This window comes from Podarcis melisellensis (genome assembly GCF_964234715.1).
Source record: "Podarcis melisellensis genome assembly, chromosome: 4".
Classification (NCBI taxonomy): domain Eukaryota; kingdom Metazoa; phylum Chordata; class Lepidosauria; order Squamata; family Lacertidae; genus Podarcis; species Podarcis melisellensis.
The window spans coordinates 82,789,221-82,814,697 of NC_138531.1; the positions used below are offsets into that span (position 1 = coordinate 82,789,221).

At 40.1% G+C, this 25,477-nt stretch overlaps 1 protein-coding gene across 2 annotated transcripts in view; it reads right to left on the reverse strand.

The window, feature by feature from the left end:
- The window catches only part of ATM (ATM serine/threonine kinase), a 55,276-nt gene that overhangs the window by 20,495 nt on the left and 9,304 nt on the right, over nt 1–25,477 (reverse strand). Inside the window, exons 11-34 of one of the 2 annotated variants that reach the window (XM_081909491.1) lie at nt 24,622–24,816; nt 24,143–24,238; nt 22,780–23,005; nt 21,473–21,598; nt 20,955–21,080; nt 19,438–19,527; nt 18,295–18,463; nt 17,079–17,278; nt 16,717–16,799; nt 16,486–16,629; nt 15,469–15,544; nt 15,236–15,366; nt 14,220–14,340; nt 13,236–13,412; nt 12,644–12,804; nt 12,036–12,282; nt 10,738–10,856; nt 7,732–7,858; nt 6,529–6,728; nt 5,724–5,898; nt 3,721–3,885; nt 1,998–2,130; nt 1,056–1,145; nt 61–232 (exon numbers count right to left, since the gene is read on the reverse strand). In XM_081909491.1, the coding sequence (XP_081765617.1) occupies nt 61–232; nt 1,056–1,145; nt 1,998–2,130; nt 3,721–3,885; nt 5,724–5,898; nt 6,529–6,728; nt 7,732–7,858; nt 10,738–10,856; nt 12,036–12,282; nt 12,644–12,804; nt 13,236–13,412; nt 14,220–14,340; nt 15,236–15,366; nt 15,469–15,544; nt 16,486–16,629; nt 16,717–16,799; nt 17,079–17,278; nt 18,295–18,463; nt 19,438–19,527; nt 20,955–21,080; nt 21,473–21,598; nt 22,780–23,005; nt 24,143–24,238; nt 24,622–24,816 (3,549 nt within the window). Of the gene's footprint in view, nt 1–60; nt 233–1,055; nt 1,146–1,997; nt 2,131–3,720; nt 3,886–5,723; nt 5,899–6,528; nt 6,729–7,731; nt 7,859–10,737; nt 10,857–12,035; nt 12,283–12,643; nt 12,805–13,235; nt 13,413–14,219; nt 14,341–15,235; nt 15,367–15,468; nt 15,545–16,485; nt 16,630–16,716; nt 16,800–17,078; nt 17,279–18,294; nt 18,464–19,437; nt 19,528–20,954; nt 21,081–21,472; nt 21,599–22,779; nt 23,006–24,142; nt 24,239–24,621; nt 24,817–25,477 lie in introns of those variants that run through there. The other variant, XR_014168016.1, reaches the window with a different exon arrangement.

The window sequence follows — 25,477 nt, forward strand, 5'->3', positions numbered from 1 at the left end:
CTCAGATTTATTTAAAGGCAACATGTATATACCATGTTAAATTTTCTCCTGTATACTTACCACTGATCTATTAAAGCATTATTTATGAGAGTTAACATTATGAAGACCCATTGAAGTTCTCGGTCTTCAAACAGATCAACCGCACTTGAGGATGAAGCGCTTTTAGTGTGCTGCAACGCTGTGGTGGAAAAATTGATAGGACCAATTTCTCCCAAACAACTTCCAACTGCATCTGCAAATGTAGACATTCATATGATGCTTTTCATATTTCACTGACGCTTTTCACATTTCACTGCTTTTCATATTTATGTACAAAATATACATAATACAACTGGACCCTTCAATATGAAAATTAAGAATAAAGGTAGTATTCTACTGTTTTAATATGTTGCGTTTTCTGTGTGATTTCCACTACAGGGACTCTAATTTGTATAGAATTTAAGGGCTAGGCCTAAGCATTGCAGTGATAGCAACAGTGTGTATAAACAGGGCAGGGAAAACTGTCTCCATCACATATATTCCCTGAATTCTTATTGCTTAATAGCAGCAATAGCTTACAAAACAAGAGGGAGATCTCACCCCAAATTTCTTTGAACTTAGAATTTCAATTGATGCTGTTATACTGTTGAGGAGCTTACTGAGCTTGGAGAACTAGAACCAGTACTATTTTAAGAAAACATTTTGAAAAACCAATACATTCCAGTTTTAGAAATACTCAAATGGCAAGGATTAGTTAGCAATTTAGGAAAGCAGATACTTTTTACAGGAGACAAAGGAAGTAATGCAAAGATGAAGTATTATTAACTAAATCTTGTTTTTTAAGCTTTAATAAAAGTAATTTTTTAGTAAATAATACTATTTTTAAAAGCTAACAGAGCAATATCAGGTTTTTTAAACAGGTTTCTAGGTGCTATCTTTCAACATTCCAGTCAAAATTTCTCTGAAGTTATTTACTGGTATAAAAATATTAAATGTTTATGTATTTGCAACATAATCTAATTTTTACTAATTCTCTTCAAAAGAACTCTACTCATTTGAATAGCTAAATTTCTTACCCAAGGCTCTATTGGTAGAATTAACAGCTGTTTTTGAAAGTTGTAAGAAACACGCTATCAGCTTCACTATTATACAGTCCTTTGGGTTTTCTACAGTTGGGTGTAAAAAGCATTAAAAGCAATATTAAGTGAATGAATTATTTATTATGGTCACAGACCAATAAAATTAAATATACAATTAAAATTATATGATTAAAAACAGACATTAAATATACAGATTACACATGTAAGATTTACTAATGCTACTAATTTAAACATTTTTCATTTGAAGACTCAACCCCCCCAAAAAAACAAACCCCAACTACCCCACAATATCCATATCAACCATGTGTGTAAAGTTGTAACCAAACAAATTAAAAAAATTCTTCTTAAATGCCAGTGCTTTGAAGTACACAGAACCTGATAAAAGGCAAATGAACTTATATTTACAGAAACTCACAGGACTTGCTGAACTGCATTTCAAACATCATATTAATTAGTCTTTAGTATGATACGCCAACACTATCCCCAATGACACAAGGCAAATCATCAGTGAAAGAGGAAGAGAGGCTCTAGAAAGTAAGGAGATCAGCCAGGGCAGATTTATTTCTATCTTTGCTTTCTCCAATGCTATTTTCTGAAGTGTGTCGTGAACAAAAAAAAAAAAGGACAGCACTTTTAAAATTGTGGTACCCACTGTGAAATGCATTCTCAATGTTATGTTTCGCCTAGCGCCTTCCTCAACATCCTCTAGATAAGAAACAGTTTCTCCCTAATCCTTCGACTGATATTTATTTTTTCTTATTGCATTGTTCATTGTATACAAAACAGAAACTATACTGGTATTTGGTTTAGTTCCTGGGTTGTTCATGCATCCATGCTGCCCTCAGGTTAGTCATATCCCCCCCCCCCCGGCAATATGCAGTACTCCCAGGAATTTAAAAAGCAGTCTCAAACCCATACCGTGAAATTCTTTCATAAGGTCCTTCATTTGTTCTTTATGCTCCTTAAGTTGCTTACGCAAATCATTTAAACCTTCAAGTCTCGTTAACAGTAGCGAATCAGAGGTATTTATGGACAGAAAATGGTTAATTTCCTGCAAACAACAAACAGAATTTATAGTAAGGATACACACAATTATTAGGTACTGTGAATTATGAATTATGGTGCTGGAGGAGACTCTTGAGAGTCCCATGGACTGCAAGAAGATCAAACCTATCCATTATGAAGGAAATCAGCCCTGAGTGCTCACTGAAAGGACAGATTGTGAAGCTGAGACTCCAATACTTTGGCTACCTCATGAGAAGAGAAGACTCCCTGGAAAAGACCCTGGTGTTGGGAAAGATGGAGGGCACAAGGAGAAGGGGACGACAGAGGACGAGATGGTTGGACAGTGTTCTCAAAGCTACCAGCATGAGTTTGACCAAACTACAGGAGGCAGGGGAAGACAGGAGTGCCTGGCGTGCTCTGGTCCATGGGGTCACGAAGAGTCGGACACGACTAAACCAGTGTTTCCCAACCGGTGTTCCGCGGCACAATAGTGTGCCGCGAGATGTTGCCTGGTGTGCCGCTCCGGCGGCTCCTCTGCGGCGGCTACAGCGGCAACCTCGGGCGGCTCCTGAGGCGGCGAAGGCGGCCCAGCGGCCGGAGGCGAAGACGGTTGCGGCTGCTCCCGACGCTCACCAGCGGCCTCCTCTTCCTCGCCGCTGCTGCTTCGCGGCTTCTCCTCCGCCTCCTCCTTCTCCTCGCCGCCGCCTTTTTCGGGCTCCGGCTCCTTCTTCCCCTCAGGCTCCTCCGCGGAAGGCCCGTCCGGCAGCTCGGCCTCCGAGTCGCTGCTGCCGCCGCCGCCTCTTTCTCCTCCGCTACCGCCGCCGGGCTCTCCTCCTCCTCCTCCGGGCCCCTCGTCCTGGGCGGGCAGAGCGGCGGGGGTCTCGGCGGCCGCCGGGCTCTCCTGGGTCTCCTGCATGGGGGGCTACGCGGCCTTCCTGCTCGCCTCACACGCGCGGCGCACGAACAGGCAAGGCGGCGCGCTGGGCCGAAAAGGGGGAGGGAGGGGGCACAGAGCGCGCAGGCGCGCGCGCAGGGGAGGCGCCCTCTTGCCGGGCTATGTGCGCGAGAGCGGACCCGGTGGCGAGTCTCGCGAGAGGGGCAGGGACCAACTCGGCAGACGAGAGGGGGAAGGAACGGATTCCAAAACCGGTGTCTTGCCGCGTTGTATATGTTAATTTCCTATGTTAATGGGCTAGGACAGGGTTTGCGATCGGTTAACGCCCAGTTATGCTTTCCCCCTAGGAATTAGGCGTTTCGGTCTTGAGGTACGCTCGCTTCACACCCCACTTGGAGGTTCCCCGGCAAGGGGGAGGGAAAAAATTTGAAAGTTACACTTTCGTGCGTCCCTCCCGGCGTGACGCTGCGCGCTGACGTCACGGGGCTGTAATGGTGGTGTGCCTCGAGATTTTTTTCATCAAACAAGTGTGCCTTTGCCAAAAAAAGGTTGGGAAACACTGGACTAAACAACAACAAATTATCTTTTAAAAAATGTAGAGACTCTGAATGGCTGAGTAGTGTGTCAATTCTTATCTGGAAATTAACATCACTAAGATCAATGAGACTTACTCATGACTAGATATGAATAGAAAGACCTAACCCACTATGATTTCAAAGGCTTGAAAAGTGATTGTATTACCTCCAGGAGAGAAAATCCACCATTACTGTATTTTATTTTCTGCTGAACAGCACGCAGGTCTTTAAAAGCAGGGTGATCTGGAAAAGGATCCAGATGTTTGATTGCCTGGTATAGGTTTTCATTGTCTTTGTTATCTATCACTAGATATTTTAATAAGCCCAAGACCTAAACGAAAAGGAAAACAAAAGTGGAGGAACAAAGTAATGAAACCACTCTAGAAAGTCTTCACGTTTTTGCATGGAAAAACAGCAGTCACAATACTCTGATCCACAATCTGCAGACTAGCTGCTCAGCAGTTACTTCCCTCAATGCTTGTGCATTTTCTTTCCTTACTGCACAGAAACCCATACCCAAACAGAAGATCCTGCACTTATTTGAATGCAAAATACTCCCCACTTCCATCCACTCCTTTGACGCTGAGCCTGTTTATCAGGCTCAATGGCCAATGTCAGGGAAGACCCTATATTTAAACTATAATCCCAAACTGGTTTATTAGGCAATAAGGCCCACTGAAGACAATAGGACTTACTTCTGAGCAACCATACCAAGGACTGTGCTGTTAATTCCTCAGTTCCCATGTGCATTTCAATATGCTATGGGCACAACAGAGGAAAGAGTGAAGATGATGTGCACGAGCCCAAGGCCTGCTTTTGACTTCACGGTGCATAAAGCAGAAAGGCAGAAGTAGGATATAAATATCCACAGTGGCCACATGTGCACATCACAGTAAGACAGGGTTGCTGGCTTACTGTGATTTAAAGGAAATGAACAGCATGCTAGTGCATGCTGTCTGACCACTCCTACTTTACTCTTTTAAATGTAGATGTTAGTGACAAAAGGTTATGTATGGACCTTCTAAGACTGAATGCAAACTAACTATTCTGACATCCCAAATTCCTCTATATACTATGTACGGCCTTTCACAGCCTGCAGCTTTTACATTGAAATATATCAGCTGGCTGCAAAAAAAAATAGCAAAACTATTTAACAGAATTTTATAACATTAGTAATATAATTATATGCAGCAGATTAGCGTAACACATATCAGTTCTTGCCTTTAAATATATCTAAATGCAAATACTGCAGCCCACAGCTCACAGATTTAATGACACAGACACGCTAAGACTCATAATTAAGATGAGCAAGCATAGAGCCCTGATTGTATAATTTACTTCTTCACTGGCAAGCATTTTGAGCATAATTATCCATATTCGCCTAAAAAGAAAAAAAGAAGCATTTAAATAATGCAGATAGTTAAGTTGTTCAGCTTTCCTACCAATTAAGTAGACATTTAAGGCAATTTAAGGCAGACATTTAGTTAAGCTTGGGAAAGAAACAGGAATTCATCCCTGATCTTACACTGAGTGTCTGAGATGCAGCACAGGTCAAGGACAAGATCTTACTCCTTGCAGAGGAGTGAGGAAGAGAACTGGTGACCAAAATTTGTGGGCATACACATGTAATGGCAATGGGATCCAAAAAACTGTGCAATTAATTGTGCACTTCTTAAAACAGCAGCTACTAAACCTCAAGATTTTGAGATTGAAGGGATCTCAGAAATTTGGAATATTGCCTGGGGCTTTCAAAATACTCTTGTGCATACCTTATTACAGTAATCCTGCAACTTACACACACACAGTTAACTTGTGTGTATTCAGCTTTAGGTGATTGGGATTTTTTTAAAGAGGTAAAAAGAGTGGGCATCCGGGGGGGGGGGGGACTTCAGCAATCTCACCTGCTATTGCTCCCTACGTTGTTTTGACTATATACAGTTACACGGTTTTTGTTCCATGCACTATCCTTGGAACATAACCCCTGAATAAGTTGTGGGTTTCAGTAATTGCCTTTTAAAACTGTTACTAATTGATTCTTGCATTTATATTGTTCGCTTCATTAGGTGTTCTCAGGTGGAAAGGCGGAGTACACATATTCTAAACTGACCCAAGTAAACCTAAATCAAGCAAACATAAAATGCCTAGCAAGTGCAGCTGATTAAAACTTACTTCTTCTTGGGTTTCAGGTTGTTCTCCAACTATGGGAATCAGGGTCCCCACAACAACATGGAGGTGACTCCCTAGGGCATCTCCACAATATATTACTGCTGTGTGGCAAACACGACTGAGAAGGTCACAACATAGCAAGAAGCTCCGGAGGGATATCCCTTTGAGAGGAACAGGCCTAAAACACATTTTAAAAAATGAAGCAGCTTAGGGGAGCTACGATACACACTTTAATCAACACAGTATAACCAGACAAGGTGGTGATGTACAAATGATTTTTACAACAGGAGAAATTGTCCTACGCTCCCCTGTCTTCCCACTTCCCTCTCCCTCAAATGAAAGCAATGCCACTTTTTCTCAGGATGTTGAGGAACCATTAGTGAGCACTCTTTGAGTCTGCTCAGCCAACCAGCTAAAAATCCACCTAACAGTTACCTCATCCAGCCCACATTTTACCAGCTTCTCCACAAGAATATCATGGATGCAGTGTATCTTGATTTCACTAAGGCTTTTGAAAAAATTCCTCACGATATCATTGAAGGTCTTTCTTTGAAAGCTTAATACTTTAAACCACCAATCAAGTTCATGGCTTACTGGTATTGGACAAGGTTCAATCTCCATTTATAGGAATCTTGAACAGTAAGGCCTGAGCTTGAGCTCTTTAAATACCAGTCACAGCTGATAGCCATAGACAAGATGGGCTGTACCAGGGTAAGGCAACTCCATAAATGCTGTGATGCCCAATCCCAGTTACTGAAGTATTTTCACACCGGACATGTGTATAAATAATAGTACATAATACTCATACCTGTTGCTGATGTGGTAAATTGTAGTATAAATCACATCCCGGAGTACAAAAGCCCATGCTCCTCCTAAACCATCCTTTATTTTTTCCAGTAATAGTTGAACAAAAAAATGATATATCATAATAATTCTATGTTTTTTGTATATATTATTTGTTTCAGATGCTTGCTTACATATGGCAAATAAGATTTTTTGGAATGACTCCTGCAGAAAAAAAAGATAGGACATTAGATAGTAATCTCTGGGGATTTTCTGTTTTACATTGTCTGGAATTACCGTATTTTTCGCACCATAGGGCGAACCGGACCATAGGGCGCACCCAATTTTGGGGGGGGGAAATAAAGGGGGAAAAATATTTTTCCCCAAGGCGCGGGGCTGGGGTGGGGGAAGCTCGAGCTTCCCCCGACCCCAGCCCCCAAACAGGCAAGTCTCCGCAAGCAGCGGGAGCGCTCCCGCTGCTTGCGGAGAGGTCCACGAAGCCTGGGCGCGCTGAGCTCAGCGCGCGCAGGCTTCAGCGTGCAGGCAACTCTCCGCAAGCAGCGGGAGCGCTCCCATTGCTTGTGGAAAGGTCCGCGAAGCCTGGGCACGCTGAGCTCAGCGTGCGCAGGCTTCAGCGTGCAGGCAAGTCTCCGCAAGCAGCGGGAGCCCAACGCTGGGCTCCCGCTGCTTGCGGAGAGGTGTGCGAAGCCTGGAGAGCGTGAGGGGTCGGTGCGCACCGACCCCTCTCACTCTCCAGGCTTCAGCGAAAGCCTGCATTCGCACCATAGGACGCACACACATTTCCCCTTCATTTTCGGAGGGGAAAAAGTGTGTCCTATGGTGCGAAAAATACAGTAGATCTGATGATTAAAAAGAAAAATGACAGCCAGCTATCTAATTCTACCCTTCCCTCCCTTGCCCCCAACATCTTATCCCTGTCCTGAAGTCATGATGTCATGCATTTCCCCACCCCCTAACATTACAGGCGAACATTTAAGGGAGACAAGGAAATGAACCATATTGTGACATTAGGGTGAACTAGCTGGCATTACAGAAGAGGAAGGAGCAAACAGACAGGATATTGCAGATTTATTACAGTGGACGATGAAGTCTTCGGATTGGGCTAATAAATCTACTATTCAAGTAAGACCAGTAGTTCTTTTTTAAGCAGCACCTGCATCTAGGTCAATACACAATGTGTGTCACAAAACTGAAATCAGTTACTTACAGGTTGCTTGGAAAGAATTGCTACAAGACCTTTTGACATTGCTTTATGACAACTGCTGATGTAACCCAATGTTGCTTTGATGACTCGTGATGGAAAATGAGGAGGATTAGGAGTGGGATCCAGATCCCTGAAAAAAAATAAATGCAAGCCTTTCAAAGCCTTGATGAGTCCCCAAACAAAAATTTCTGCGAAAAGAAATATGAACAGATTGGACTGAAATACTGATTCATTTCTCTGTCACTTTCTCCCAGGGTATGCTTGTCAAAGAAATGCTCTGCCATTCCAGATTTTGGTGCCCCCATCTTGCGCAAGTTGGTCACATCTGCCCCATTTAGTAAAGGGAAATTGAGGGCCAGCAAGGTTTGCCCACATTTGAAACCTGCGTATATTGAAGCCTATATTGTCAGGAAACAAAGAAGAAGATCATTGGATTACAAATCTGCGAAAGGAGAGAAAGATAAAGGAAGAAGCCCCTGGAGTATCTGGAATACTGGAATTTAAAGGAACAAATAAATATGACTGGGACTTCTTCTTCAAGTTTGAGCATGGGAGACCAGCTGATCCTTGGCAGCAACTGTTTCTAACTGATTTGGAGGGAAGAAAATATGAGGTGCTTGTGATAGAACTCCTTCGAAACTTGAGGGCCAACAAAAAGGATTACCAACAAAACCGACGGAGAGAGGCTAACAGAGACTTAAGGGCCTCAGATGTGAGGAATCCGGGCTAGGAATTGTTTTTTGAGGACATTGGTTTGGGAAGGGACAGAAACTGGGGTAGAGAGGGAGGGGGAGAGCAGAATTGTAAAAATTTATGACTTTTGTATTTGGTTATTATGATTTTTGGTTTAATATAAAAAGGGAGAAATTCGTGGAAGAGAACTTAGGTCGACCTTAGAAAAAGGATTTAATGTGTATAAGAAAACTGGATAAGTAAAATTTGGCCTAGTAAAAAGAGTTAAGCTTAAAAATTACAACAATATTTTAAGGATGAGGGAAAAGAACTTGCTGAGTTAATTAATGAAATTGGGATGTAGGAAGGGGGGGTGGGGGGAAGTCAAGGAAAGAAGGTAAAGAAAGTAAGGGTATGAAATTATACATGTTTTGTCTTTGTCTTTCTATGTGTGTGTATGTCTATATAAAATGTGAAAACCCAATAAAAATTTTATAAAAAAAAGAAAAGAAAAAAAAGAAATACTGATTCATTTCTCAGCTGGGAGGAAACAAACTAACTTATACAGGGTGAGTCCTTTAAAAGAGGCCCCGTGGATACAGAGTACACATGTCCCACGGGGCCTCTTTTAAAAAACTCATGCTGTATTTAAATAGGTGTTTTAATATTACCTATTCTATATCTTATATTCTATATTAAGATATATTCTATATCTGAGACTCCAATATTTTGGCCACTTCATGAGAAGAGAAGACTCCCTGGAAAAGACCCTGATGTTGGGAAAGATGGAGGGCACAAGGAGAAGGGGACGACAGAGGACGAGATGGTTGGACAGTGTTCTCGAAGCTACCAGCATGAGTTTGACCAAACTGTGGGAGGCAGTGGAAGACAGGAGTGCCTGGCGTGCTCTGGTCCATGGGGTCACGAAGAGTCAGACATGACTAAACGGCTAAACAACAACAACAACAATTCTATATCTCCTCTCTTTTTCTCTCTCTCTACTGCTGATCTAATCTGGATAACAGTTTATTGTCTAGAGACAATTTGCTGACTCACTACTGGGCTGAAAGTATAAAGACAGACTCCAGTTTTATTTCAAACATATGAGTGTGTACACCAAGTGCACACCAGGGAAATATGACCGCTTGCCTTTCTGTGTCCACATGCTGTAATGTGTGCATGAATATATTTGTATACACTGTGAACTAGAGAAAAGGAACTGAAGAATCATACTGTGCTAACACCCACAGAAATATCTATAAGCAAGACATTATTCACTGATAGACCACAAACTATTGTGGAACCACATGGTGCATTTTGTCACTGGTGAACAGACCTCAAAAGTTGCAAAGTAGGATCACAATTGCAGGGCAACGTTTGCTTCAAGTAAACATAAGAAATAAAATAACTCCAAGAGAGAGAAATCCATCAACTTTCTTTGCAGCGTCAACCGTTCTTGCCTTCAAGCAGTTGGAGGAACACAGTCCTACCCGGAGATACCCTAGTGCCCAACAGGGAAGGCTTACTTTGGGGGAAATGGGCAGTTGAGACAAGAGCACTAACATAATTTCCTTCTCTACATACAAATATCAAAATGATAAAGGTCATGCCATGACCCTGGACCCAGACTCCTTAGAGGCAGAGTCCTCTGGCACCTGCAGTTCTCAGGAGATATATCTACTCTCTGGTTCTTCCCTTGTGAGTCTATAGACACAGGAGGCTATCCTGATTCCCCCAATGAGAGACCTCTGCCACTGGATTCTTATGGCTGATCAATAGAGATCCCCACAGCTGGAAACCCAATTACTCTGAAGGAGCTACAGCTGTTTCCTGCTTGGCAGGGGGTTGGACTCGATGGCCCTTGTGGTCTCTTCCAACTCTATGATTCTACAGTGGAAGGCACCAGCCATTCAATCAGCCAGGAGGCAGCACTAAGTGGGTGGGCATCCAGTTGCTCTGCACTGAAACAACCTGAATGTTTGGATTCACCTACAGGAGCACTATCCATGGTTCTGAACCCACACCCTGGTCTCCTTCCAAGTTGCCTTGCAACCAGGAGCTTCTAGCCTCTGCTTCTTTGAGCCATCACCTTTCCTCAGGGGTGGGCATCCCCATTAACTACAAGTGAATTTTATGACCTATTGCTATGTGTAGGTTCATGAGATTAACAGATTTTCCTGTTCTTAAGGTACTATTACTAACTCACCACTTTCTCAAATAGAAAACAGTTTGTCCGACCATCAAACCATTACATACCATCCCCATTTCTTAAATATTTGCTTACAAAGGTTAAATAACCAACATTTGTTATAATCGGCAGAGGATGGGAAACTGTACCCTGTAAATCTCGTTAGAGCAGAATCTTCTTGTGCTGCGATACCAGCTGACTCATGCAGTGTCATCAATACCTCCACTACAATCTCTGGTAAATTACTATGAAATAAACTGTCAATCAGCTGTAAAAACAAAACAACACAACACAGGTTTAGTTTTATTTTAATTGTGAAATACAATACAAGGCTGGTTATTACACAGCCTGTCAGTCTCCATGCTGATGTTATATTCAAAAGTATTAAACTCAGAAACTGGATAGTTTACCTATTTGCCCACCACCGTGTGTATGATGATCTCCTCCTCATTATTACTATTATTTTGTTGATTAATTGCTTCCTATGAAGGAGGAGGTTCTTTAAAGCAATACTCTGTCTGATGCATGAACAGGGGGCACCTTCCATTTCTCCCCAAGAGCAACAACCTACCCCAGCAAAGCATCCTTAAAATAAACTGGGAGGAAAGTTCATTTAAGGCAACTTTCCCACTGGGGGTGGATGGCACAGATTAACATTTATCCCAAATTCCAACAATCATCTCTTTAAGCGCCTCCTTTTCAAAAAGGCAAAAGCCCTTAAAACCAAGAGGTGAGGATGCCCTTAGATTGTTCTCCTGCACCGCCTGGTGGCTAATCAGCAAATTGCTTTTGGTTCCGACAGACAGCACCACATTTGTTGCTTTCTCCTGTTTTACAGGGTTTGCACATCAATTTAGCTCCTTGGGGTGATTCAGACCTCAGCCATCTAAAATTGGGGGGTGGGTGGGATCCGTATGAGAATATGCCTGCCCTCATCTCAACTACGGCCAGGATTAACAGGGTTTAGAGCTGTATGGTTACTGCAATCCAAGATGGGTATTCTTGGCTGCTCGTGAAAGGTTGGTTCGGAGTCAGAGCTGCTTGTTACTGAATAGCACACTGCTGCATGGCTTCTAAACAGTCTCACATGCTTTTACATCTTTGTTGGTAGCATGTTTCCCTGAAGGAGCCATTGAGGAGAGGCATTGAGGGGAGGGGAAGAGTTAGAAAAACTAAGTTGGGGAAGGAAGGCCCAAGCTATGAAGTAGAAAAATGAGAAGAGGAATGTATCTTCTGCTCTCCTCTTCTGCAAGGCAGGAAGTGAATACAAAAGAGCTAGCAGAGCTAACGGGAAGAGGGGGCTAAGTCAAAAGGCTTATTGGCTTCTGTGCAATGGGAAGGGACACAAACCCCAGTAAGCGCTGGACGCCTCTTTAGCCAAACAGCAGAACACAGAGCATTTTAGAAGAATCGTCTAGGAATTCCAACAAGTTTATTTAAAAAGTACCTGTTTTCCTAACCAGTTGTCATCTTTCAGCCTCTCATAGACTTCATGAGCTGTCTTTTTCTTTTGCGCAAACTCACCATCTTCATGATTTTCATAGGCAAAATAAGGGAGGATGTTGACAAGTATTTTGGGGAAACAATGTGCCAAGAGCTGTTGTGTCCCTCTTTCAATCTTGTTAGCAATGGATGTAACCTCTTCAAACTGTTGCTTAACAACCAGTTGTGGAATCAAAACTTTGTAGCAGGATCTAAAATTAAGGATTTTCTTTAATTATGGCTAAACAATTGAGGGGGAAATTACACTTCAAGTATACAGTGCAAGCTACAACAGAATCCAACACCTGCATTCTTATGACAAATTATTCTTGAAAAGTTCATTTGATCACCTATTTCTAATTAGCTACTGACCAGTTAATTGCAGCAGGAGCATAGTTTAATGTATGAAGGGTATTCCAAAATATTGGTATTGTAACTCAAAAACTATGCACCTTTCTGAGAATATGCTGCTTCAACCAAAGAAACACAAAATGTGGCACCTGGCATATCGCTGCAAAATATTTTGAGTGTTTCCAGATAAATAGTGGGGGAATCACACAAACGTAAGCATACCTGTAGAACTCGTCCAAAGTACGGTAATTCAATAATATATATGGAAAATCTGGAAGGCTGTAGCTGCAGTTCAGCCATTGGTGAACAAGATAATCTAAGTGTGTATTCATGAAATCTTCCACACTTCTGTATCCAAGAGTACCAGGAATTCTTTCCAATACCTACATACGAAAAAAGGGCAATTCCAAATGAGACCACCACTGGTAGTAACTGCAACAACTCTTAGTGGCTTCATTCACATATCCCTAGTTTGGGTGTAATTCTAAGCCAAGGAATGTGGTTTGTTTCCTCCACACAGTAGGAGGAAAGAGTAAAAGATGTGATCACAATAAACCATTAACTATTGTTCACCGTGATGTGCGAATGACGGCAGTGTCTATGAACTAAAGCTCCTATCAGGAATTAACACTATGGAGAAAAATGAGTAGTGGCTCAGACCTATTTATTACAACCATTTATACAGAACCACAAAACCAAGGACATTTTAATGGGTTCAAATTTAAGTAATACAGAAATTCTTTGAAAACTGTTTGAAGTTTTTTAAAGCCCTGCACGTTCATTTAGAGTTTTTAACTGTGTGCTTTTCCCATACCTTCCTTACAAGGTGAGGCTCTAATCCATTCTCTTTTACACACTGGAAAATTGCAAACAGTGCTTGCTTTTCACACACAGGACTGCAGCGTAAAATCATCATTATTAACATGAGAAGAACTGATTTTCTATTATACTCTTCATCAGGAAGGTTCTCTTGGTTCACGGAACCATGTGCCTGTAAGAAGAAAACATTGAATGAAGACGAACTTTTAATATATTTAAGTGATAGATGTAATTTAAATTCCCTCAACCATTTATATTTTATTAAAATACGATCCTGAAATTGAGATGTAAGAAATAATCCAATAGGTCTACTTTGCAGCAATCATTTTTATGTTTTCCTACTGGAAGTTTACAGGCCTCATGCAAAACCTAAGCATGATTTTCCCCCTTACACTTAACCCACACATACCAATTAAATGAGATGAGAGCACCATTGTTTTTGAGTGAAGCAAACACTCAAGGCCCCTATTCCAGGACAGCTTGCAGAGTGAAGCTGTGTTAAGATTGCAGAGATAATACAATAGTTTATCTGATGAAATTAAAGGCCACAGTGAAAAGGAACATTTAATCTAAGAAAAAATGTACAAGAGGGGTTCAGCACAAAAAATCTGAAATGTTTAATACAAAGTAGACTAACAACAACAACAACAACAACAACAACAATAATAAACCATAGCATTACTCTTAAACATGATAGCTCTTTTCCAGTAACAGCACAACTACTGTGCCCCCCATGTCATCAATTAAACAACCTCATTTAAGTCACTATGTAGCCTGTGCACCTGGTAAGTGAATGGAAATATGTTCATTTTATTGTATTACCTTGCTGAAAGATTAATCAGAAGCAAAGACTTAGAAACAGGCAAATCCAACTAAACTTCAGTGGATTTGGGAGGAAAAGGACACCCAACAACAACTTCCAATGAATAAGAGAAAATGTTACAGTGGAAGTGTGTGTGTGCTGGGGGGGATGTATTACCAATTTCTTTGTTCCTTCTTGAACTGTGAGATACAAGTTCTCAAAAGCCCTTTGCTGGAGCTTCAATGGAAGAGCATTCAGTAAGCCAGTTGAATCCCTCAGCTTCACATCTTGAAACAAACTTAGGATCAAGCATGGAGAAAAATCAAATTAGAATAATTTACAACATTCTCTGTTTTCTAAAATAAAGCCTTAAATGCATTTAATTTTGAGAGCCCTTCTGTGGTACTGGGGGGTGCCCCCCATGTCTGTGATTAAGCAACCGTCACTTTGAATCCCTTCCCAGAGGGTGTGAGTTTGCATAGCAAAAAGAAAAAGCCAAGGGGCCTCCATCAAAGATATACATCTCATAGTCCAGCTGTTTAGGAGCTATCTCCCATCATTTTCTTAAAAGGTTTCTTGTAAACTTCTGAACTAGATATTTGGCATTTTGTTAGTAGTATCTATTTCTCTTGCAGCTAGCAACAAAATAATAATAATAATAATAATAATAATAATAATAATAATAATAATAATAATAATAATAAATTTATTTATATCCCGCCCTCCCCAGCAGAAGCCGGGCTCAGGGCGGCTAACAACAATAAAATAGTGCAACATTCTAAAAACATTTCATTATAAAAATTAATTAAAATCCAATTGATGGCAACCATTAAGCTTAAGTTCTGTAAAGGTTGCCAAAGGAGGGAGTCAGGCTGCGCCCTGACCAAAGGCCTGGTGGAACAGCTGCCTTGCAGGCCCTGCGGAAAGATGTCAAATCCCGCAGGGCCCTAGCCTCTTGTGACAGAAGAGAGGTAGAAGCTGGATATCCAGTCCTACCATAAATCTTTGAGAATATCCCTAACTAAAGAAAGATATGAGAAACAGCAAGCATGGTTTTGAACTGGTGCTTAGATTGTTTAACTTCTACTTGAATGTCTTTCTGGGAGATGGTAAAGAAAAAATGCTAAGCAATTCTGAATGTGTAACTTTTGTATACTACCTTTATGTCAAATAATTAAACTACAAGGGCATACCTGCTTATTGATTTAGCTGCAATCATGCAAACTTGAAAACTGCTATCTGCAAGGAAGTGGGGGAAAGCATCACTCACAGGGATTTCTTCACCATTAACATCAAGCACAGCCCACTTTGAATGAGGATCAACCTGGTGAGGGGAAAGAGAGAAAATGTTAACACTACATTTCTATGGAACTTGGGAAAGCCAACAAAAACCTTTTTGTTTAAATATTTCTAGCTATTGACTTACCTGAAGTAAGGCTTTCATACAATTCACTAAGGCAATTCTTACGGGAGCTGTGTATTTTCCTTTATTTGCTAATTGCCTGGAACAAACAATATTTTATGATAAATTTCAAAGAGGAAAAGAAGTCTATACTTTTGGCAGATCACTCAGAATCAGAAAAAAAGTATTTCTTTCCATGCTTCAAAACTTTTTGGCTAGTTTTTAATTAATGCAGAGTTCAAGAACAGATAATATGAACAACAACTTTCTGATCAAGCTACTGTTGCCTGCTACTTCCTTTCTGGAAGCAAAGTGTTTTTGTCTAAACTAAACATTCATTCCTTACACCATTCACAACTAAAACACATTACGCTGAGGGGCCCTTAAGACTAGTATACTTTCAGAAATGTTATAAAGTGTTATAAATATAAATACAGTTTTAAAAAAATAGAGCATATCCTTGGAAACCAGATTGAAGGCACTAGAAGAACAAACATAAGTATTTCATATAGAAATAACATACATACATCATAAAAAATATGGAAGAGTCTGCTCAATCAATAAGACCGTTGATACCTACCATGAACAGGATTTATTGAGCCTATATGAGCTGATGCCAAGGATAGTATTTAGCTCCCTCTAGCAGTCACAGGCAAAATTGCAAGTTGGAAGAATTTAACTGAACTCTTCCCTCCCTTGCAAGTCTGTGTTTTTTTTAATTGCAACAAACCAAAGAAGGAAAGGAAAATCAGGCACAAAACAGCAAAAGGAAACAAAGAGACTCTGAAATCAGACCAAAAAATGTATATACAAGCTAGAACCCCAGCTACAGGCAGCAAAAAACAGTAAGACAGGGCAAGGCATCAGTTTGTATAGGTCCAAGAAATCCCTTTCATGATAACTACTTACGCTTACTGACCCAAGAAGGGTGGTGGGAGGGAGCAAATGCAAAAGACCATGTGATCCAACACTTGGCAATTGCTACAGCTGCCAGGTTTATGACCATGAAATTAACTGCATGTGAAAATATGCTTATCATACCAAAATGCTGCAACAACAGTTAAAAGTGGACCCAGGGCTTCAGTATTTGTTCTGGCAGCACCCAAGGCGGTCACCATAGGAAGGAGATTATATAAAATTGCTGAGCAAACTTCTTGATCTCGGCGATAAAAGGGACATATATCCCTGTAGGAAAAAAAGAGAAACGCTGAGAAAATGTATCTGCAAAATATTAATGTCACAGTTATTTCATTAAAAACAAGATTCTCTTACGAAAGAGGCTTGAGAAGGGAGACAAGGTAGTCGTCTGGCAAGGGGTTTTCTTCACTGGGGAGTTCCTTCAACAAGACCAAGTACTAGAACGAAACACATTTTTAAAAAGCTTTTCTAATGCTTTCATTTATATCAAACATTTTAAATTCCATATATATTAGACTGCATACTGGTATATTCATGCTTGGTTTATAGGTCTTGTATATATTTTAACGTAGAACAAAGCTTATCACAGGCTAAAATTACACAGCAGCATAATTGTTTATAAAACGCCTACATGATGTTAAAGTTTCAAGATCCTAGAACAGTTAGCCAAAGACTACTTAACACACAGCAGAGTGACCTTTCATAATCATACTCACTACATGCAGATGCTGCGGCTTAATATAATCAAACATGTTTTCCTCAATTAGCATCAAGAGTTTCTTCCAAATTTCAGACGCTCTAAAGCAAACAGTTTGCACTGGGGTTGCTGTGGCAGCTATACACAAGAACTTTAAAGTATCAAGGAGCAACAAGTCCTGTTTTGCCAAGTGTTCTTCTGACAATGGGCTTATGGCACCTGTACATAAAATGGTGTAGTGTTAAATAAAACAATGTAAGACATGAACTTCCAAACATTTAGCAGATATATGCCAGGAAGCCATAACTACTAGTTTCCTGGCAGACATACCCAAGTATCTGAAGGCACACGTAGACATATACAGCAGTAAATTAGTGTTCCTGGACTAGGGATAGACAAATCAGTCAAAATCGTATCTCTATCAATTTTACATGTGCTTGGTGGTAAATCCATTGTGACACATTTATGCTCTAATCGTAGATTATATTTTTAATTCCTTGTGAAAAACCATGTTTAAATCAGCATTTTATCAAAAAACCTAATTAAATGCATATGTTTAGAAATAAATTCATTGAGAAAATGTATCTTACCAACACACAGAGAGAGAAACACACTTTTTGAGCTGAGAACTATATTGTAGACCAAACTAAGTTGTTCTCTATTCCTAACCTGGGCAGCTACATAGAGAGTAAAGGAATTCTAAAGCAGTTATACCAGCAACCGGGTCAAAAAGGAAGCTGCAGTATCAGCATTTGCTAAAGCATGAGCACATCGTGCAAGTCTGGTAGGGCTAGGAAACTTAGTGTTTAATACCAGCCTTGACACAGATTGTGTGTCTTTGAGAAAAAGACAAATTCTGTCTTAGTTGTCTGTGTACTGTGATTACATTGGAAGGGCAGGGTTTAAGTTCTTCCCCAGTCACCTCTATATTCTGAAAAAAAAAATCAGTCAGCACATTTAGAAAAACAACAACTTTGAAGGTGGCTTTTGAACTTCTGGTGTATTTCTAGAGGAAGTCTGGTGTATTTCTAGAGGAAGGCAATTAAAATACAGGAACACACACACACACACACACATTTCCACATTACCTGCCACTTCTATGTTTGCAGTGATGCACACAAGCAAAGTTGCACAGGCTTTGAACATGTGTAAAATGGTTGTTGGAATGGTACCCTCAAAAACTTTTTAAACCATTTAGTTATCACAAAACGATACAGAAAGCAATTTAAAGATACCTGTCAAAGTTTGCAGCTCTCCACCCTCATTTACATCACCAGCTTCAGCAGAGTGATCATCAAAAAGATCTGACGTGGTCGGATTTTCTCCTTCCATCCTACTCTCTTCTGGATCATCTTCCATTAAATCCACTTCTCCAGCTTCACTTATCCTCCCAGTAGAAAACATCTAAGAGAAGTTATTTATTTGGAATTCTTTCATCACATCTTTCTTACAATAAACTCAAGATACTTTATGAAAAAAAGCTTAAAATTATCTTAACTGAGAGTTCTGTGTACGTTTCAGTATATAAAAACTGTACCACCTGTATACAAACCAGAAAAATGTGACTTCTGATTGCTTCGTTAAATGTGGCATCACTTTCCTGTGGAAGACCACTGTTTGATACTGCTTAGTATGGGACTGGGACTTTTACTGAGGACCTCCATTTCACTTTGTAATTTAAGTAAAACAGTGAGACAAAACTCACAGCTGAGGAGTCCAGATTGACCTCAACTGGCAGAGAAATTTATTCGAGAGAAATACTCCCTCGGCTACACAAATCTCAAGCTATTCAGAGATTAGAGATCCACACCAATGTCCCTAACTGATCCAGAAACCCACTGTACAGTATTATCCTTAATGTGAGAGTTGCAGTCATGGAAGATAATGGACAATATCACATTTGTCAAACCTAATGGTATACAACACTCATTCAGCCTTAATTTCTACTGTCTCTTTAGAAGAAATAGAGAGATTCAAGCGATAACCCCAAGATGGTGCAGCTTAGCCAGAAGGGAGCATAGCAGTGCAGCACTAGCAGTGGCTTGGCCCCCACCATTACCAACAAGGGTGCTAAATGTAGGGTAGAGTTGAAAGAGAGGAAGATAAACTAGCAAGGGGAAAGAGAAACAGCAGAGAAAGTAAGTGTGAAGCAGGATACATGCAATACTGGTGTTTAATGTTGGAGCGGGTGGAGCATTGCATTGTACACAGAGCAAATTGTTTTGGCTATATTTTTCACTCTCAATAGGCATAAGAAAAGGTCAAACCCAACATGTTTTGTCTGTCTTTCAAGTGAAATATCTGCTTACGTTATACACTTTTTGTTGTCCAAAATAAACTGTGATGAGGAAGTCATGCCATACACTATAACTACTCACCAGATGTTTGCAAATGTCTACAAGATCATTCATCAGTTTTGAGGTTAACAAATGCAAGAAAATTCCAGACAGGATCTTTCTTGGGCTGTTCTGTCAAAACAAACACAATATATACGAATTATTGAACACATCCCCCAAAACAGGATTTAATCACACAAGAATCCCTCTAGAGGGGATTCACGGACATTACAAGATGGAACTAGGTCGGGAAATATGAGCTGAGCTGCAAGAACTGGTCGTTCTCATGGGAAAGCTGCGAGAGATGTATGAGCAAGGTCATGTTTAGTCTACAAGCCCTCCAAAGTCGAAACCAATAGAAAATATAGCTACTGAGATGGAAAAGGGCCTGATACTCAAAACACGGGCAGCTGGACAAGAAATGAAACCAAAGAAGGAAGAGGAGGAAAAGATACCTGTTAAACAAGGGGTGGCCGAAATGATACAGAAGACAAATGAGAGCCAAAGATCTATCAAGATGATCTTAAACCCGACCAGAGTGAAAGTTGGACCAGTTGGGATGTATGAACTTAAGAAACAAAGATGGAGCTTCACCTTTAAACAACCTGTCCTGGCTGAAAAAATCACTGACAGTATTGAGAAAGTATTTTTGCGAGTTTGGGCATTTAATATAAAAGATTTCCAAAGAAGCCGGCTGAGAGGGACTGAAAGGGACTTGAGAGCCTCGGACGTAAGGTCACCAGGCTAAAAAGATAGACTTATGGATTGTGGTCTGGGGTTGAAACCGGGGATGGAAAAGGAGGGTTTGGGAGCCCGAAGGGGGCCTGATTTTCACTATGCAGTGCAAAAATCCTGGGTTTTTTTACGTCATTTATTATTATTAAAATGGGGAATTCGTGGATGGGAACTAGGGACAACCTTAGGAAAAGTACTTTTATTTTTGTTTTCTTTTGTTTTCTTTTTTATTTCTCTTATATATGAATAAGGTATATAACTTAAGTGTTATTGATTAAACCAAAGTAAATATAATACTGAAATAATGGTTAAAATATGTAAAGATACTAAGATAAAAACTTGCTGAACAAATATGCGAAGCGGAATACAAGAAGGGGAGGCGTGGGGAAGTCAAGAAAAGAAGTTACTGAAAATGAGATTTAAAAGGTGGAATTTCTGTGTTTTTTTCTCTTTTTTTGTTCTTTGTTGTGTTTGTTTTGTTTTCTTGGATGTTGTGTGTTTCTTATGTTTTTAGTTTTACTATTTGTACCTTTTAGAATAAATATTATTTAAAAAACAAAAAAAAAACAGGATTTAATCACTTTAACTAGGCATGGAAACATAACCAATCACTTTAAAACTAAGTAAAATTAGCTACTGCTGTATTCATTTGAAACTGAACTAATAAAAATTCTGTGTGCATGCATACACCTGTACATGATTACAAATTATTAAATTGACTGGAGAAATAGGTTTGCTGCAAAAGGGACCTAACTAGCTAAAAGTACAAGGATTTCAGCATTTCTTAATTGTGGCATGGACTGAAAGATCGGCAAGTGTCTTACCTGCTTACAATTACATGCGCAACTAATACACTGTCCTATTAACGTCCTTAATGAAACGATCCTAGAATCTTCATTTAGCTTGTTTTTGGACTGATAAATAGTTTCTCCCACATAATGAATAAGAGACTGTGCAAATTAAAAAAAAAATGCAAATAATTAAGAAACTGTCTCAGATATATATTGCTTTTATAGCATTCCATCCACATTCAAGTCTAATCATGCTAAAGAAACTTTCAGCTTTTTCTAACGCAATCAACCATACAAAGATGAGTAACTTTGTCTTTACTAACATTTCCTGATATTATTTATTTTCCTATTCCGTATATTTCTCACTTTTTTCACAAAAGTGCCTCAAAGCTACTTATAATGTAAAAATAAGCATTAATCAACTTGTAAAATAAGTGACAAGGAACATAAATGTAAAAAATAAAAAGATATGCTTCCACCACTGTTAAGATATTTCTCTTGCTTGGAAACCAGAAATTTAGTGTATTCCTTAAAACACAAAAAAGCCTTACCTTGGATTTTTGAAACAGCTTTGATTTGCGTGCTTCTTCTTCCGTCAGTATGCCAGCATAGCAGTAGCAGCCAAGAACACCAGTCAGGAGGCTGACACAACGTACTAGGATTATTGCAGATGCAACCTTCAAGTCAAACACAAAAATACATGCTAAGCATTTGATGATACTTCATCCATAGTTATTAATACTTCTATAAAGTTCAGAATACAGTGGTACCTCAGGTTACAAACACTTCGGGTTACAGACTCCACTAACCCAGAAGTAGTACCTCAGGTTAAGAACTTTGCCCCAGGATGAGAACAAAAATCGTGTGGCGGCGGCACAGGAGGCCCCATTAGCTAAAGTGGTACCTCAGGTTAAGAACAGTTTCAGGTTAAGAACGGACCTCTGGAACGAATTAAGTTCGTAACTAGAGGTACCACTGTACCTTCATGAATTGTAAGATGCTAAGAAGAAGCTGGTAAACAGAGCGTACTTACTCTGCCTATGTGTGATTTTAGACTCACAAGGACAGAGCAACCCTACCTGACAGGGAGCAGTGGGGCAGAGTGACCACAGCATCTGAGGCCCTGCCACTTCTGCTGGCCAAGGCAGAAGGTGGGGTTGAAGTTTTTTGTGGTAGCTCCAGGCCGCTGCAGCTGATGACCAAAATTCATGCTGCTTGGGAGCTCCAAGGCCACTGGCACCCCATCCCAAATTGTCCCATTTTAGGGTTTTCTGCTGGCTATCACCAGCAACAGCTTCCCACCTGCCAGGGCAAAGATGTTGCCCCAGAGGTGCTCTTCTGAGCTGATTCAGGCACAGAAAGAAACTTACGCCATCCAAGAGCAGAAAAGAGGAACTCCTCCCACTTCATTGCAGCAGCACACCCACCCATGCCATCTTTAGATGAATGTCACGTAGTATGAGCCACCAGGGAAGGCTGGTCCATCAACAGGCATGGGGCACTGTCCCACTAACCTCAGCTTGCCCTCAGCCAGACCCCACCTGCCCACCTTCTTAATTACAATCAGTCCAGGGAGTGGCATCGCCTATCAACTTTCTTATTCCTGGTCTCTGTTTCCGCTCCTAAAAATCACAGGGAGGATAGGGACAAAACTGGGGATAGGCTTTGCCTGTCCTTGGCTCTGACTCTCCATAATGTTGGGTCTCCCTGCCTTCTGTCCTACCATTCCCAATGGGCACCAGCCACCTTAGCAAGCCACCATTTGTCTGTTTTATTAATTATGTGACGTATATCAAAAGCTGCTCACAAATATTCTTGAGAAGGATGTACTTTGAGAGACCTTTCTTTTCCAACTTACCTCAGGCATAAAGTTACTCAGAAGTTGTTCTGATATCTCCAACAAGTTCTGTTCTAAAGCTTCTCTGTGTTTTTGACTGACTGTTAATCTGGAACTGAGCAATTTGCTTTCAGGTGTATCATTTGCCACATTTGTAAAAATGCCTATTTCATCGAAAGTTGTTTGCATGTAGAATGTTTCAATTTCTGAACGGCTGGCTTCTTCTGTGTCTTGTGCATGTTGTGTACTTAAAAAAAAATGACAAATATTATCTGTCACTGGTATTTCATGACAGTATTTGAAGCCTTTAAAACCAAACACGGAATAATTAAAACTTTAATTTTATTTGATTTCCAAAATATTCTAATAGATGAGTTGAAACCAAAGGCCTGTCTTCATATAATGAACATCTGTACCCCTGTCTAATGAATTATGAACAGTCTCCCCTTTCCCACTGAATGTACAACCAGCTCTATTCATCTCTTGAAGAGCAGGAAGATAAGGCACCATAAACCCAGCAGCAACAACACAGCCTTATGCAAAAACTGTACCTCTTTGAAGAGAGGCAGTAATACATACACAGGTTTCTGAGGAGAGTGCTAAGAATTCCTCCTGCCATTTACATGTTACATGTGCAGTGAGGGCAATCCATGTATAGAAACCTACTTCACAGACAGATGGTTTTTAACTGTATAAGGCAGCATTGGGGAATATCAGCCCAGGAGCCACATGCAGTCTTCAGGAAGCTTAAGCTATCATGACTGTATTTAACGAAAGCAGGAAACAAGCTGGATTTGGGGAGCAGCCTACTTCCCAAGTGTTCGTTACTGCCTTTGACCAGTTGGTTGAGCCAAAACCCAACCTACCAACCCTGCTAACCAAAGGGAAATCGTAGCCTAATGTACTACGGTAAGAGCCACATCAATTGCTCTGGAAGACTGTATAATAATGACTGCTTAAAAACCTTATGTTTACCCAAGCTTGCCTGAACCCTCTTTTTAGTTCTCTCTTGCTCAGCCTCTTTGCGACACTGAGTTTTATTTTGCTTTCATCTAGTTTTTAAGTAGTTTCCACTGAATGTCGTTGCCCCACTTTTATTATTTTTCTGGAAACTACTTAGATTTTTGTTATACACACACACACACACACACACACACACACACACACAGAGAGAGAGAGAGAGAGAGAGAGAGAGAGAGAGAGAGAGAGAGAGAGAAGGAATGAATTCTTTGGGCTGAGAAAGGTTCTTCATCCTGGTATAGGGTCCATGAAACAAATTTCTAATTTCTGCCCATAAAACAGAATATTTTTTTTAAATGAAACCAATTCTTAAAGATAATACCTCCAAGTGACAGAAATACTTATGTTGATCTTTAAAACATACCATTCTGAAGCATTGTGAAAAAATTCCATTGCTGCCCTACTATTTTTCATAGTCAGACTTACAAGGATTTTTTGCAACTCTAATTTGGGAAAGTCACTGCAAAAGAATCAAAAACATGTTTTAGACTTGACAGTCCCCAAGCATATCTGTTTATCTCTATGAGACCTCAAATAGAAACTTGATTAATTTTTTGAATACAGAATTTTGAATAAAGGATACAGAAAAAATATATATCAGATATACTGGAACAAATAAATCTAAATTAATATTAAAAGAAATGAAAATGTTTAACTCTTGTTTAACTCTTTAACAACATATTCTACTGCCAGTTTTATTTAATTAGTAATCAATTGGTAATCAAATCCATTCCGAGGGTTCACGCAAATACAATGTGTTATCTACTTCTGAAACCAAGCTGGTCAAATAAAACCTAACAATATTAATTCTGTTTTAAGCCACTTTATTTCTCAAGCTGTTACCTGCGTAGGATGGGTGGCGGCTCTGTCCTGTGTTCCATCTCCTCCTCTAAGTGGCAGAACAGAAGCCACTTCATAATGGTTTCTTTTAATGTAGAAGCCGCACTTCCTTCCCAATCATTCTGTACTGCCTCAGTTTTCGAAGCCTCTGGCACTTCCAAAGATGTCATCGCTAATGCCAAGCACTTTGCTGCAGAACTATAAGACATTATTTGCACAAGATTACCACCTGAATTTACAGCTCCAGTGCAGACCTGCATTTTAAATTTACAAAAATAACAGTGCCTTTTTGCAGGGAGGTGAGACTGTAATAGGTCTGTTCTGATCTAAATCTGTTTTAAATATGACAAGTCTTGTGGCTGAGTCACATATGCCCCTCCACCAAAAAAATCTTCAGATTTTTAACTGAAATCTCTCTCTCTCTCTGTGTGTGTGTGTGTGTGTGTGTGTGTGTGTAGGTTAACAGTTCTATCCCATACATGTGTACTTTAAAGTAAGTCACACGAAGTTAAAGGAGCTTATTCCTAGGTAAAGTATATAAGTTTTCATTCTAAAACACATTAGTTAATCTATTATAAAACAGCCCAAACAGAATTTGTAATAGAAAAGAGTGTTCTTATATTAGTTACAAAAATTAAATAGAAAAAAGTGAAAGCACAGCAAAGGTTTGACAAATATAATTCTGGATATTAATTGGATTTGTACTAGTATAGGACAGAGCACTTGAAACCCCCTTTGCTTGCCTTGCAGGAAAGAGTGTTGATTAGGACAGCTATTCTTCTGCTAGCCACCATCTGTGTAGTGATGCTACTCATCACTACATCGTTGTGGAGTTCCCCATTCTGTCAATTCAAAGGGT